This window comes from Spinacia oleracea, chromosome 3 (genome assembly GCF_020520425.1).
Source record: "Spinacia oleracea cultivar Varoflay chromosome 3, BTI_SOV_V1, whole genome shotgun sequence".
Classification (NCBI taxonomy): domain Eukaryota; kingdom Viridiplantae; phylum Streptophyta; class Magnoliopsida; order Caryophyllales; family Amaranthaceae; genus Spinacia; species Spinacia oleracea.
This window is the reverse complement of record NC_079489.1, coordinates 34,303,548-34,319,066: the sequence shown is the minus strand read 5'-3', so window position 1 is coordinate 34,319,066 and position 15,519 is coordinate 34,303,548. Positions and strand designations below refer to the sequence as shown.

The 15,519-nt window shown below is 34.4% G+C and overlaps 3 protein-coding genes and 1 long non-coding RNA gene across 9 annotated transcripts; all 4 read left to right on the top strand.

Annotated features, from left to right (window-relative positions):
• The first annotated feature begins 534 nt into the window (after nt 1-534).
• On the top strand, nt 535-1,977 carry LOC130469623 (uncharacterized). The gene has a single exon (XM_056839015.1). The coding sequence runs from the start codon at nt 535-537 to the stop codon at nt 1,975-1,977; it is 1,443 nt and encodes a 480-aa protein (XP_056694993.1).
• Nucleotides 1,978-2,233: 256 nt separating this feature from the next.
• LOC110778988 (protein DUF642 L-GALACTONO-1,4-LACTONE-RESPONSIVE GENE 2-like) lies at nt 2,234-4,690 on the top strand. Its single transcript, XM_021983520.2, has 3 exons — nt 2,234-2,388; nt 3,238-3,738; nt 3,986-4,690. Exons 1-3 carry the CDS (start codon nt 2,295-2,297, stop codon nt 4,504-4,506), a joined length of 1,116 nt encoding a protein of 371 aa, XP_021839212.1. The 5' UTR covers nt 2,234-2,294; the 3' UTR covers nt 4,507-4,690.
• A 1,204-nt stretch (nt 4,691-5,894) lies between these two features.
• On the top strand, nt 5,895-8,647 carry LOC110778993 (protein DUF642 L-GALACTONO-1,4-LACTONE-RESPONSIVE GENE 2-like). The gene is made up of 3 exons (XM_021983529.2): nt 5,895-6,163; nt 7,063-7,560; nt 7,978-8,647. Exons 1-3 carry the CDS (start codon nt 6,067-6,069, stop codon nt 8,493-8,495), a joined length of 1,113 nt encoding a protein of 370 aa, XP_021839221.1. The 5' UTR covers nt 5,895-6,066; the 3' UTR covers nt 8,496-8,647.
• A 2,220-nt stretch (nt 8,648-10,867) lies between these two features.
• LOC130468926 (uncharacterized) lies at nt 10,868-14,985 on the top strand. 6 transcript variants are annotated; one of them, XR_008929303.1, is made up of 8 exons: nt 10,868-11,162; nt 11,311-11,442; nt 13,012-13,162; nt 13,260-13,337; nt 13,415-13,525; nt 13,741-13,863; nt 14,309-14,368; nt 14,787-14,985. It is a non-coding gene; the product is annotated as an uncharacterized lncRNA (long non-coding RNA). The 6 variants fall into 6 exon arrangements; XR_008929302.1 differs by having other exon boundaries at nt 13,260-13,525; XR_008929300.1 differs by having other exon boundaries at nt 13,012-13,337.
• The last annotated feature ends 534 nt before the right edge of the window (nt 14,986-15,519 follow it).

Below are 15,519 nucleotides of genomic sequence, written 5' to 3'. Positions count from 1 at the left end.
GGTTTGGGTTTTTTTTAATTGTGAACCGATTTGGGTTTTTTTTAATAGTGAACCGGTTTGGTTTGAGGTTTTTTTTTAGAATAGATGATTTTGTTTTTTAAGGACTCCCGTTCATATTATATATATATTTTTGGATTCCTTTTACTTTTCTATACCTAAGTCTATCGACGTCAGTGAGTCTGGCGTTTTTCAATTTTTCCAATAAACCACGAACATTCATAAACCCTAATTTGATTGAAGATTCCAATAGGAAAATTGATAAAGGTATGTAATTTTCTTTCTCTTTTAACATTTAAAGCTTATTTTTCATGTATTTTATATTCAATTACATTCAATTTTGTGGAACTTTGGTTTCGATCAATTCTATTAAGAAATCGGAAATTTCTTTGGGTTGAAAAAATTTGAGAATTGTATACTTTGATTGAGAGTTAACATCTATTATTTGAATGCGTATTGGTATCTTTGTGTTTGAATTTACTTTTATATAATAACACAAAATTACATGTATATGTATAGGTTGTGCGGTGGCAGACAATGAATATGTACGAAGATACATCATCGGCTTCTCGTTTGCTCGCGCTAGTAAGTCAGTCATGCTCATCTGATGTGAATATGGATCATCTTATCTCATATATAGTAGCTAATGAGGTTCCAATGCTCGATAATGAGATTAGTAATAATGTTGAAGAGAACAATGTTGATCTTCTTGAGTATGATCATGAAATCGAACACGAGGACCCCGGCCCCCACATTCTGACTTTGTTGATCCAATGCACTTTGAGCATGTTGAGAACTACCAATTTCATTCTTCTTTGGAGGTTAGCCATGATTATCAATTACACAAGGGTAAGAGCAAATCCCGGAACAGTAGTACTTTGGCGTAAAAAGGCAGCAGAAGAACAAGGAAAAGAGATGTTTAAAAGTGTCTTTTGGGCATTTGCTCCATCAATTCAAGCATTTAAGCATTGCAGGCCAGTAATTAGTGTGGATGGAACACACTTGTATGGAAAGTATAAAGGAACATTATTGGTAGCCGTTGCTGTTGACGGAGATAATAAAATAATGCCCGTTGCATTTGCTGTTGTCGAGAAGGAGAGCATAGACGACTGGACTTGGTTCATGGCATGCATTCGTGAAAAGGTTTGTCCTAGAAGAAAATTATGTGTTGTATCTGATCGACATATAGGGCTTAAACATGCTATGATGTCAGATGGTTGGGCTCCGCCGGATGGTTTTCATCGATATTGTTTGCGACATATGGCTAGTAACTTCCAGAATAAGTTTAAAGATAAGCACTTAAAAAATGCAATACATAAAGCTGCTCTGGAAAATCAAATTTGCAAGTTTAATGAGCGTATGGATGCCATTGGAACTATCAATGAAAAAGCAAGGCAATGGTGGGAGTCTGTACCACTAGAGAAGTGGGCTTTATGTCATGATGAGGGGAAAAGATATGGAATCACCACAACAAATTTGTCAGTGTCTTTCAATAATGTTCTAAAAGGGGCTCGTAGTTTACCTATCACAGCCCTTGTGCAACTCACGTTTTACCGTCTTAACAAGTATTTTGACGAGCGGAGGAGCTCTTGTGAAAGAATGTTATGTGATGGACAAAATTGGACTGGTATTGTGAATCAAAAGTTGAGTCACAATGCAGAAAATGCAAACAGGCATCATGTTGAGACATTTGATCACCAAAAGGGAATATTCTCGGTGAAAACAGGCCATCGTTCTTGCCCCGGACATGTATACAAAGGTGGTCATACTCATCTAGTGAACCTTAAAGAAAAAAGTTGCTCGTGTCAAAAATGGCAACTTTATGGTATTCCATGCTCACATGTCCTTGCAGCGTGTGAGTTTCGTAACATTGACTTTGAGCCTTATGTAAAGCCATGGTATAAAGTTTCTACAATGGAGAAGGTTTATACTCCAAAATTTCATCCTATACTAGACAAGTTACGTATAAAGTTACGTTGAAAATCATTGACTACGTAGATATGAACTTCCCCAGATAAGTGTGCAAAACGATGCTTAACATGAAAAATCTCGAATTTGAAAGAAAGAGGAAAGGGAATAGAGGCAATTCAACATATCTCACGGCATATATAGTGGATTTAGTCACGAGATTATCCCAAACTCCAATTCATTTCACTTAAATCCTTACTTTTAACCATGGTTACATTCAATGCCAGCATCGAGAGGATTTGTATATATTGTTAATCTCATCATTCAATTCAAGAGCACATTTTTGAGAGGTCGATCGTTCTCTCTCTCACACAAATTCTCTATTAAAAATGGCTTCATCTTCGCTTAACCTTATGCTTGTGTTCTTCTTGATAAGCTGCACTGATTATTTTGTATCTTCAAACGATGCTATAGTACTTGATGGTGAGTTTTGCACGTCGTACTTGTGCATGTAGTTTTTGTGTTGGTCTATATTCTATAGAGAGTGTGCTTTAAAGAGAATAATGTAGAGTTGTAGACGACATTCAACCATAGGCTCTTTCCACCCTTACATGCCTAGCTAGCAAGAGACTTTAATTAGCCTTATTACATACGTAGTATGTTATTCATGTAATTTATGTTTATATATTTTGTTACACCTTAATTTATTTATAAAGTGAGCGTGAAAGAGAATAATAAGAAGTTGTCTTTGATACCATCCGTTCTTATCTAATTAAGACTCTCTAATATATATGTAGATTTGACTAGAGTTCGTCTTTAATTCGATTAAGCATGTTTAGTATGGAGCTTTTAAGTGATTAACGAAATACAATTGTTTAAATACTTCCATTATCTAATGTTAGGTATTAGAAGTGTATGGTAACAGTGTAACACTATCCATTACAGTAATTTGTTACCTTTTCCTTCCAATCCTATGGTAACAAATTAAATTATATCCCTCCTCAATCTCCAATTTGCACATGCAATTCCTTTCCTAATCTACGACAACTTTTGTGTAAGACCGTCTTACCGGAAAGACCACTTTGATTGTTTAACTAATTTGTTTCATTGCTTAACTAATTAGTTTAAGTGATTAACTAATTGGTTTAAGTGATTAACTAATTAGTTTCTACATTATGTTGTCTCAGATACGACCTATATATACCCCTTATGAAATAGCGCTATATGATGCTCTTTTAGAATGGGCATGGGTTTCATTTTTAAATTAGCTAGTTAAACTTGAATAAACTAATTAATTAATTAATGCATGTTTACATTTTGTTTATGTTGCAGGACTTCTCCCAAATGGAAACTTTGAAGAGGGACCAAAGGCATCAGACTTAAAACACACGGTAATCAAAGGGAAATATTCCCTCCCAAAATGGGTAAAAAAGGGCTTGGTGGAGTACATATCAGGCGGAGCTCAACCAGGGGGCTTCTTTTTCACGGTTCCACGTGGCGTCCACGCTATAAGGCTAGGGAATGAGGCTACTATACATCAATATGTGAGAGTTAAGAAAGGGTCATATTACTCTCTAACCTTTAGTGCAACAAGAACTTGTGCCCTTGATGAAGTTTTAAGGATTTCGGCTTCTAATGACTCTGCTGATTTACCAATCCAAACATTGTTTAGTAGCAATGGAGGAGACACTTATGCTTGGGCTTTTGAGGCCACTTCCCAAATTATTCGGGTTACTTTTCATAACCCGGGTATGGAAGAGGACCCAGCATGTGGACCTCTTTTAGATGCTATTGCGATCAAAGAGATGGTGCCACTTCCTAAACCCATCAATGGTAAGAACATTATGACCAATTTAACTTATAGCAAATGTCTTACAATCTGACCCCTGTGTGAAAGATCACATGTCAGTGTTTCACATTGATAAAAAAAAAAATCGACCGAGATGTGTTACTATATAAGGCTAAGGTGTTATTATTCTGCTTATTGTAGTAAGGTTTTAAGGTAGAAGGTGATTCCGTCATCATTCTATTAAATACGTAGTACGTTTTAACCATTATGTTTTGTATTTTGTTCTTACAGGAAACATTGTAAAAAATGGAGACTTTGAAATTGGTCCACATGTATTCAAGAATTTCTCAACAGGAGTCCTACTACTTCCACATGCCCATGATTTCATCACTCCACTTCCCGGCTGGATAATTGAGTCACTTAAACCTGTCAAGTACATTGATTCAAAACACTTCTTCGTTCCCTCGGGATCCTTTGCTATTGAATTAGTTGGAGGAAGAGAAAGCGCGATAGCTCAAATAATAAGAACAATACCTAATGAATTCTACCTCCTCACTTTCAAGATTGGAGATGCCAAAAATGAATGTCATGGAGAAATGTTAGTGGAAGCATTTGCCGCCGAAGATAATGTTAAGGTTAACTATGATTCAAAGGGAAAGGGTGGCTTCACTTCTGCAAGTCTCAAGTTCAAAGCTGTAACAGATAGAACTAGGTTAACATTTTGGAGTTCATTCTATCATACTAGACTTGATGATTTAAGTCACATGTGTGGTCCTATCTTGGATGATGTTAGGGTTGTGCCTCTTCATTGATTGCAAAAGCTAAATTAATTAACCAAATTAAAGAAATATTTTGGTTTATTAAGTGATCAAAATATTATTTTGTACGTAGTATCAGATATTAATTTATAAATCAAAGTTCAAGGAAATGAATAATATTTGGTATAGGGATCAAAGAGTGTTTTGTATTCAAGCATCTTATCAAAGCAATGAATATTCTACCCCCCCAAAAAAAATATGTATAAGTTTAGAAAATCTTCTTGCCTATTGGCGAATGACGACTATGGAAATTGACAATTTTACATATGAGTCATTTTTTCATTGATAATTTTACATAGGAGTCATCTTTTCATAATAACTTTGGAACTTTTTATGGCAATTTAAATTATTCTTCTTAACCAAAATGCAATGACAATGAGTCACTTGTACAACTTATATGTAATACGTGAATATGTTATTTCATATTTTTAAGAATAGCATAGTGACATTTGTCAAAAATGAACTTATGCGACTCTGATTTCATTGGCTACCAATAAAGAAGTGTATTGGTTAAATACGGGCCCGGGCTGCACCCGTGATCGAGAGAGAATCCACTTAATAAGTCCAAAGGAGGTTCCACCTTAAAACCATATGACAATAAGGGGAGTAGCCCCTTGGCCTTATTAAGTGTTTAACTCTCTTCTCTTTTATCAATGTGGGACTCTCACACGTGATGTTTCATGGGTCAGATCTTAACAGTATCGGTGCTTTAGATGGTTAAAAAAAAAAGAATTCTTGATCTTTATTGGCTTGGTGGTTTTCTTTTGAGGGGAATTAATCGTTATCAAGAGATTTGCGTGCATTTTAACAACCTATATTATGAACCAAAAGGAAAAGATAGCTTGTTAACTAAAGATGGCATCTCAACAGAAGTCTCTTAATTAAAGCCCTAGTTTCTAGGAAGGGTCAGAGGAAATAAAACTCCAAAAATTTAGCAACATTCTAAGGTGAACCAGCTAGTCTAGATAGTTGACTCTATACTGCATAATTTAACTACAGAAATTAAAGTTGAGGCCTAAGTTCATGTGATCAAGGCATATTATTGACAAGATTGATTATTAACGTACTCACATACGGAGACACGGAGTATTAATTAAGTATTGTATATAGTGTACAGAAACCGAGCAAGAAAGAAGTACTACGTATACCTTAATTTAGAAGCAAGTGTCTTAGCCTCTTAGGACAGTGTGCTGAATTAATAGAGGAGACAGTCCTACAAATCTTACGGCTTATTTGGTGGACTCACGCACTGGATGATTCCATTCCTTTAATTTCCACTATATTTCTCTCTTAATCATTTCAAATTCAGTAATGTGCTAGCCCCAAGTAATGAACTTGTATTATTATCTCGCTGTATGTGTTTAGTTGACACATTTCTAGTTTAAATTACACTGTTAACGTGATGATGATGTAAATGATTATATATAAATACACCCTTAATAATTAAGTATGTATATATAGTCAGTCTTAGTGCTTAGCTTACATTGCACTTTCACATTCTCGGAAGCGCCACCCTCAGTCTTTCTCTTCTCGATCTCTCTTGATTGGATCGCAATGGGTTTATCTCCTGTTTGCGTTGTGTTTCTCTTGTTTATGATAAGCACCAGTGATTATATTGCTTCTTCCGTCGTCTATGCTACTACCCCCGATGGTGAGTAGTCGCACTTCTCTATACTCTTTTTTATATCATCTTATATTGCTTTCTTTCCTTACTTTAACTTTTTTGTACTTATTACTTATTACACCTCCATTTCAAAATCAATAAATCCTAGTACTTGGGTTTAAATCGAAAACAACATGGGATCCAGGTTTGGGCCGTACTTCAGGCCAAAAATAACTAGGATCGTCCAATATGCGCGGTCCATACTATGCATGTGCTAGACTTAACTCCAACAACACTACAATTAACTGAAAATACACCCATAAAAAAGTGCAGTAGATGAGCGAAGATCTAAGAATCTGTTTCTTTCCACGGAAAGTATATTCAAAGGGAAATGATTTTCCATGTAAAATAAATTTCAAGGAAAAATATCAAGCCAAAATAGTTTTTTTTTGTTCGTTTATTTGCAAGAGAAGTTGTAGATAAAAAGAATATGGAAGTGGAAATGAGAGATAGATATATATAGTAAGAGATAAAGAGGATATGTAAGGGATTAGAGAGGAAAACGTGGCATTTCTTCTTTTCAAAAGTAATGTCGGGTTTCCACTGGGGGAAAATTAATTTCCACCCTTGACAAAACAAATAAAAGAAAATGGAAAATTTTATTTTTTCGGGAAAGTGTTTTCTGTCAAAACAAATGGAGCCTAAATTAACTTATTTCATGAAGTGAACGAGAGTTTCGAAAATATAAGAGAGATCAGCCGCGTGACGGTTTTGCAATATACGTAGTAAAGATAGCATTTTTGGGGTTTCGTAGAGTGGTATGTGATTGAAATCATAAATGATATTAAGATGGTATATGAGTTTGGAACTTGATTCTTAACCCTTTGGCACTTAAAAAAATGTTTGTTGGAAAGTCAGTGATTAATATGCTTAATCTGTATTGACAGGATTTCTCCCAAATGGTAACTTTGAGGAGGGACCAAAGACATCAAACATGAGGAAAACAGTAATCATAGGTAAAGACTCCCTTCCGAAATGGGAAATCAATGGTTTAGTAGAGTACATATCAGGGGGACCTCAACCAGGCGGCTTCTACTTCAACGTACCACGTGACGTCCACGCAATAAGGCTAGGCAATGAGGCCTCCATCTCCCAAGAAGTAAGACTAAAGAAAGATTCATACTACTCAATTACTTTCAGCACAACTAGAACTTGTGCACAAGAGGAGGCTATTAGGTTAGCAGCCTCAGGGGTATCAATAGATCTTCCTATTCAAACTGTGTATGATAGTAATGGAGGGGACACTTATGCTTGGGCTTTTAAGGCCACTTCTGAGGTTGTTAAGATTACTTTGAAGAACCCTGGAGTCGAAGAAGATCCAACTTGTGGCCCACTCTTGGATGCTATTGCAATCAAAGAGATATTGATACCTCATTACATCGGAGGTAATTACTAAACTACTACTCCCTCCGTCTCTTTTTGTTTTTTAAATTTGTTATTTTGCACGCTTTTTACCGACTAATTAATGTGTATTGATATTCTTCTAAGTTTTTCATGTAAACGAGGAAAATTACGTTTATTTATAATGTTTTCATTCTATCAAAATTCTGATATTGAGAAAATGAGAAAAAATTAATGTCCCTATGAAAAAGCGTGAGGGATTAAATGACCCAATTGATTTAATTGGTTAATATAATAATTTGACACAAATTTTGATAGAATATTAAATTATTTATGTGATAATATAAAAGGAAATGTAAAGAACATCAAAATGGAAAACTTAAAGAACAAAAATGTCTTTCATATATTTATCCACATATAATAATCTTCATAATGTATTTTCTTTGGCAATTGGCATGCAGGTAACCTAGTTAAAAATGGAGGGTTCGAAATCGGTCCATATGTATTTGATAAATTCTCAACAGGAGTCCTCATCACTCCACATTCCCATGACCTCGTCTCACCACTCCCCGGTTGGATCATAGAGTCATTGAAGCCAGTTAAGTTCGTTGACTCCAAACATTACTTCGTACCCTCAGGATCATCTGCTATTGAACTAGTTGGTGGAAGAGAAAGTGCCATTGCTCAAATTATACAAACCAAAACCGGCGTGTCATACCTCCTTACGTTCAAAGTTGGCGATGCCAAAAACGGATGCCAAGGTTCAATGGTTGTTGAAGCATTTGCTGGTATGGAAACTGTTAAGGTTCATTTCAATTCTGAAGCTAAAGGTGGATTTACAAGTGCAAGTCTCAACTTCAAAGCCATTTCTGATAGAACTAGGATTACATTTTGGAGTGCATTTTATCATACTAGACTTGATTTTGGCTACATGTGTGGTCCTGTCTTAGATGATGTTAAGGTTGTATACGTTAAGTAATTTTGTAAGCTCATAACCTACATTTCTTGTAATGTTGTTCACTTTCGTTCAGAATTTCAGGTTTATTTATAATATATGCATGATTTGTATCATGTTAAATTCAATAAGTTGTGTTCTGAGGGAAATTAAAAAAAATATATTAATTTTATCAAGTTGTTGACCAGGCTATGCCCCGTAGCTAGTACAACAAGATTTTCTTTTTTCATTTCATATTCGATCGATCACTTCATTCACTTGTAATCGAATTTCATTATATACGTAGTATATAGTTTGAAGAATGGAATTGAATTCATTAATCAACAACCCGAGGCTCGTAAGGTGTCACTGCGAGTTTCCAGTTTTTGGTTTTAAAAGTCGTATGATTTAAATTGAATTTGTATGCTATACTAAAAGAAAGGGTACCTCAATGTGGTGATAACACGTGGCAATTTTTTACGTCTAAAGGTATATAATTTGTATTACTTAAGTACTAAATACACAATCTATATTATTGAGTATACGGTTTAAAATAATCTATGTTTACTAAATTAAAGAAATTATTTGTTTTAAAGATACTATTGACTTCTCACAAATATATTATGGAAAATATTATTGACATAATATATATACAATATCAGAATAATATAATCATTTGACATCTTTTATACGGCAACTAACAAGATATTTAACAAAAACTTATGACTAAATTAATTTACGAAATACATATGCTCCGTACTAAAATGTATGTTTATTTGGTTGCTCAAAATTATATTTTCTTAAATTTTCTTAACATAAAGTTATTTCCAAAATAAGTATACTAGAGTGTATGTTTGTTCCAAATGGTTATGCATGCGTACTACGGGGTATATACTAGTACGTGGTCAAATTCAGCGCGTCATGATCTCCTGTGTGATCAGCCACAACATCGATCAACTTGATGGTGTGACGCGTGCGCACAACTCCCTCGTGCGCAACTACTGTGGAGAAGGTTATTGACTAGTGTTACTTGACTTTCTATACTGGTGCTACTTATACATTGTATTCGCTGTTACTTTTCTTTTTTTACTGCAGTTTCTTTAATTTCATGTTTGAGGTTCCTAGTATAGACTGATGTTACTTGACTTTCTATGTTCGTGTAACTTTTAGGTTTCGTTAACCAACGTCTTGGGCTTTAAACAAGTTGTATTTATTTATAAGTGTGAAGACGCCACACTATCAAGTTGATGGTGTGGCTGATCACATATAAGACTTGAGGAGTACGTAAAACTTTGTCTCTTTTTGCTAATGTATAATTAGAGATATAAATGTTACAAAATGTGAAGTAAATAATGCCATTGGTCCAAGTTTGCATTTAATGTTAAGTCTAATAAATGCAGTTTAGTACTCCCTCCGTCTCTTTTTGTTCTTTACGTTTGACATTTTTCACGCGTTTTAACGATTAATTAATTTGCATCGAGATTCCTCATTTTTTTTTATTTAAACAAGATAAATTACGTTTATTTATAATATTTTCACTTTTATCAAAATTCTGATATTGGGAAATGAGAAAATTTTAATGTCACAATGGAAAAGTGTGAGAGATTAAATGACCAAATGAATTTGATTGGTTAAAATAATAATTAGATACAAATTTTGACAGAAACCAAGTCATTTATGTGATAATATAAAAGGAAATTTAAAGAACAATTTGAAACACCCAAAAAGGAAAACGTAAAGAACAAAAAGAGGTGGGGGGAGTATTAATTAAGCAAGTTAATTATTCAGTGAGATCAAGTGATATGAATGCCTAGCAGGAGGCCGGCCGCTTCAGTTCAAGTGGAATTAATATTATTAATGCCACAACTTACTATTGACTGAACACGTAGGGTCACACAAATAGTACGCAAACAAATCAAGTATTTAGGTGAATATTATATTCAATAAATACTCTAATTATGGATATTCAGAAAGATGGATGTTGGTTTCAGTGGGAGCTAAACAAACCATCAAAAGACAAAGAAAAATTATTTTCCGAAAATGAAAATATTACAGGAAACGGAAATATGGTTCGTATCGGAAATAGAAATATCGCAGGAATCGGAAATATTACCAGAAACGGAAATATTATCGAAATCATATCGAAAATATTGTCGAAATCGAAAATATTATCGGAATAGGAAATATTATCGGAAACGGAAATATTTTTCGAGCCAGAAACACTAGAGGAAAAATCGTCATGTGCTTCCCTTCAAGTGCGGCTCATTTAATAAATTGGCAGCACTTGAGAGCACTAAAAAAAAGAAATAATGTATTTTCACAAGTGCGGGCTCATTTTAAAAAATTGGCAGCACTTGAGTTCAAGTGCGGGCTTTAAACTCAAGTGCGGGCTCACAAATGGCCGCACAAAAGTTCTCTGAAAATAGAGGCAACGTTAGCTTTTTTTTTTCGTTTTCTCGGTCCTCCTCTTCACCTGCTTCTGCTTCAACCATCGTCATCGTCGCTGCTCCTTCTGCCATCGCCATCGCCATCGTCGTCGTTCCTTCTGCCATCGCCGCCGTTCCTTCTGCCATCGCCGCTTCTGAGATGAAGAATGTAGTCTCAAGGTTATTCCATATTGTTCGCCCCCCATCAACCCACACAACCAGAAGCTTCGAGTTGCCCTAATTTGAAGAAATCGTTCAATGATTCTGCTTAATTCAAGTTTCCGAGGTAATTACACTTTCTCTATGTGATTCAATTTTCGTTTTAGTTTAATTTCGATTTACAATTCAAGTTCATATGGTCCAATCCGTTCAAATTCATTTAGATTTGTTCTCATTTTCCCGCTTCTCCTTCCCTCACATTCGTTCTTCACTAGGGAGCGACATTAAAGAAAAATCACAGCACCTGAAACGGAGAAGACGACCATAGTAGGAGAAGCAAAGCTACGTGAGAAAAGGAGGCAACACCAACCATCATTATTCCAGTTCGTTGCTTCACGTGTAGTAAGGTAATCTCTCTTTCCTATCTTGATTTCTATGTTCAATTAATTGCTTTGGGTTTTTAATATGAATTAAGGGTTTAGTTATGTTGGTTAGTTTGTGAGTTCGAGTATTTTTTTTCAATTTTTTATATGATTTTCGCTGTGAATTAAGTGATTGATTTGAATTTGATGATAAATTAAGTGATTGATTTTAATTTGATGATAAATTAAGTGATTGAATTGAATTTGATTTACTGTGACCTTTTTTATTGATGTTGAATTGCTAGATTTGTTAATTTTACATTTAAATAAAAGAAATTAACTACGTATTCTAATTTTCTACGCTATAGATTTCTCATAGTATACATGTATTCACTAGTCTTATGTTTAATGTGTTTATTTGATTAATAGCTTTTGCATTTCAAACAAATGAGAGAGAGAGATATGGCAGAGGTCAACAAGAAGACTATGCTTTTTGTTCTGGAGATTTTCTGATAATGTAATTTGGTGCTTAATTTCTACCACTGAGTTTCCAAGTGTATCTTTGTATGCTTTAAAATTTTATAATCTTATGGTGATCTTAATGTTTTCTCTACATTATATACTTCCCGTAGACTAGATAGTATATAGGAGAAATAAGTAAACTAATGATTGGCTTTACTTGAGAGAAGGAACTATACTACCAAAGTAATTTCTCTGCCAATCATATGTTATTTTCTACTGTTTTTGTTACTTTTGATTTTTTGTCCGGAATTCCATATATTGATCAAACTAAATTAATGGCAGCTTGCCCCCGATACAGAAAGAAACAAGATACACACTCATCAGATCTTACTGTTGGTACAAATCATAATCATGGTGACGGATTCAATTCTGATTCCGTGGATCCGCCTGCAATGCTTATGCCTAGCTTAGGACCTTCTAGGTTGGTTAGGGAAATAAATCTGGAAGTGAAGATGGTTTAGGTATAATTTTTTGTCTGTCTTAAATTTTTCTTAAAACACTATTTTGTTTCTAGCTGTTGGAAAATTTTCCTCTTCTTCTTTCAGTTTCTGATATGAAACATGTTTTTGTCATTGGAATTTAGAAAGTTTTGATAAATGTTTCTGCACCATTCTGTAACTTTATAGATTGAAATTGTGTCTCTGTTTTTTTTTTAAAGTTTGTTCACAATTCAAGTTGTAAACAATCTAAAAAACCCATCCAAATTTATACCCAGAGAAATTGATGTGGACTCTCTTAACCGCAACTGACTAAAACTTTCTTACTCTGCAAACTAACATCATGAGTAGGACAAGAACCCCAGTTGCAAAGAATGAAAAGCTCACTTCTTTGAGTTATTTCTGCATATTTGTGTTAAGAATTTCTGGTTTCTTTAGCATGTGAGTTCTTATATCATTACAAGGAGAATAGATTGACTGAAATGTATACTCTGAACAATTAAGTCACAAGTTTAAAAAGTTGTTTTTGTTTCGTTTGTTTCTGTTGTTTAAAGCCTATGATGTTTTGCGATTTGTTTCTGCTAAGTTAACCAACTTTAAGAACTTAACCTTCTAAATCCCATTTTATTATTAATCCATAAAAAATGTGATGTAGGTGTGGGGAAACATGATGAGTACAATAGAAATTAAAGGCAAAGAACTTCTGGATGCAAATGTTTTAACCCTTGCTGACCTCTATGAATGGTTGAAAGCAAAGAACAACGATGAAGCACCCATTATCGGTGTTGGTCTTCATAGTTATTTAGGTTTGTATACTTTCATTATCGAGCGCTCCCTTCATTTACCTTCGTTCCCTTCCTTCTTCGTCTTCCTTCCCTTCCTTCCCTTCTTTCTTCCATACAGATAATGATGATTGGTCGTTTACTTTGTGGCATTGGAATTGACTTATCATCTGCCTTAGTTCCATTATACATTTCTGAGGTAATATCATATATGTTTTCTGTCTGTCTATTTTGAATCTGTCAGGTCACGGAGACTAAACATGTCCTAATTTGCAGATCTCTCCAACTAAAATTTAGGTGCACTTGGTTCCTTCAACCAGATTTTATATGCATTGGTATTTTTGCTGCTTTGGTTGCTGGATTGCCTTTAGCAGGAAGCCCTTTGTGGTACTGCCTTGATATCTATATGTTATGTGTTTCTCATACTGATAAGTTTTCCAAGTGTTACTGTTATTTCTATTAATGACGTTATTTAAAGAGTTGGCCAATTACAATGTGATATTACTATTTTAAAATAGTATTCTGCATCTGTCGACAGTCTTTCTATCATTTAGATGACTTTATTTTTTTGTCTCCCTGATTTTTTTTTTTTTTTGTGTTAGCCTGAGGTTGAAGATGTAACAATGGTGTGTTTTCAAGACACAGTAAAGTTGTTCTTCCAGATTACTTAATAAGAGTTGAAGTGGGGTTAATTTTTTTGATTTTACTTCAGGTATCATCTTCAGGTATGGTATAATATACCTTCTACTCTTGCGTGATTTTTGCTCTGGTTTGTTTCTCATAGATTAGTTTCCAAGATTTTAAAATAAGGTTCTGGTACGCAAGTGTGTATTTGAACAGAACCTTAAGTTTTCTTTCTCTATTTCAATTCTGCCTGGTGTTTTTGGTGTAGAATGATTAGTGAAGTGCTAAGTCTCCGTACCCCTGTGACCATGCCAATGCATCGGAGTATCAAACACTGGGGTACTTACTGTGAATGAAAAGTTCAAGTAACATGATTTTTATTTATCTTCCTATCTTGCCAATTTGCTTGGTGCTTGAGCTAAGTTATCTGGCTGCGATTGTTATTCTAAATCACAACGCTCGATTTTATTTTTATTGAATGTTGGATTTCAGTTTGTCAAGATTTTGTTTCTTTCCGACGCTTTCTTTTTTTACCTCTTTTCCCAGGATTCTTCAACCATTTAGCGTCTGCTTGCTGCAAATTTTGTTGGATCTGACCAGATTGTGGTATGCATATCTATTACTTGTAAGGCGTATCTTGGTATTATGTATGTGCAGTGGTCGTATTGGATGGCTTATAACTGGTAGCATGGTTTGCTATTATTGGCCTGTTTTAGCTTGGAATTTTGCTATTTAAGCTTAATCATGTAAAGAACTTCAGTTGTTGAAAACTAATTTGTTCTGATCCTAGTCCTTTGTATCCTTTTAGAGGGGAATCCATAAATTTGTGAAATTGTGGATTAAAAGTACCAAAGATTCAAAGAAAATCTTAGATGAACTTAAATGATAAGAGTAGTACACTATCTGAATTTTGTTTCTCATTATTTCTTTGTTATAACAAATTAAGTCTTAATTTATTGCACGATTTAATATTTATAATATAATTAAAGTGTATATATATTTTTTGATGGTCCATCTTTTGAAGGTATTCAATAATCCGAGGGAGCGATCTTTCACCTTTGAGGAAATAGATGAAGTTCGAGAATTGTTGGCAAACTTCATTACCAGTGATTGTTTTTGATATTTTCTTGTTTTGAATCTTAAATTACGGATGCTAGCTATTTTTTCATATGCTTATAATGTAATCGACTTTTATATTTACAATTATATACTATTTAATTTAATTATCTATATAATTTAATTATCTATATAATTGGATACTTTTATATGACGTATGGAGGTTAATCAGTAGCGTGGTCCAATTGTAATATGTAGCAGGGAAATCGGTTATACAACAAATGTATCGAGTGCGGCTCATTTATAGGCCAAGTGCGGCTCATTTATATATCAAGCGCGGCTCATTTTTATGCTTGTGTTGCCCATTTCTATGTCAAAGTACGGGCTCATTTTTAAATTTGGCAGCACCAAATATGTCAATTGCGGGCTCATTTTCAATATTGACAGCACCAAATATGTCAAGTGCGGGCTCATTTTCAAAATTGGAAGCACCCAATATATCAAGTGCGGGCGCATATTCTAAAATTGGCAACACAAAATATGTCAAGTGCGGGCTCATTTTCTAAATTGGCAGCACTTGAAACATCAAGTACTGCCAATATTTTGGCAGCACTTGAGAAACATCAAGTGCGGGTAGGCCATGTGCTGCACATGTAAAAGCCCGCACTAAACCCCTTAAAATGAGCCCGCACTTGAGGTTT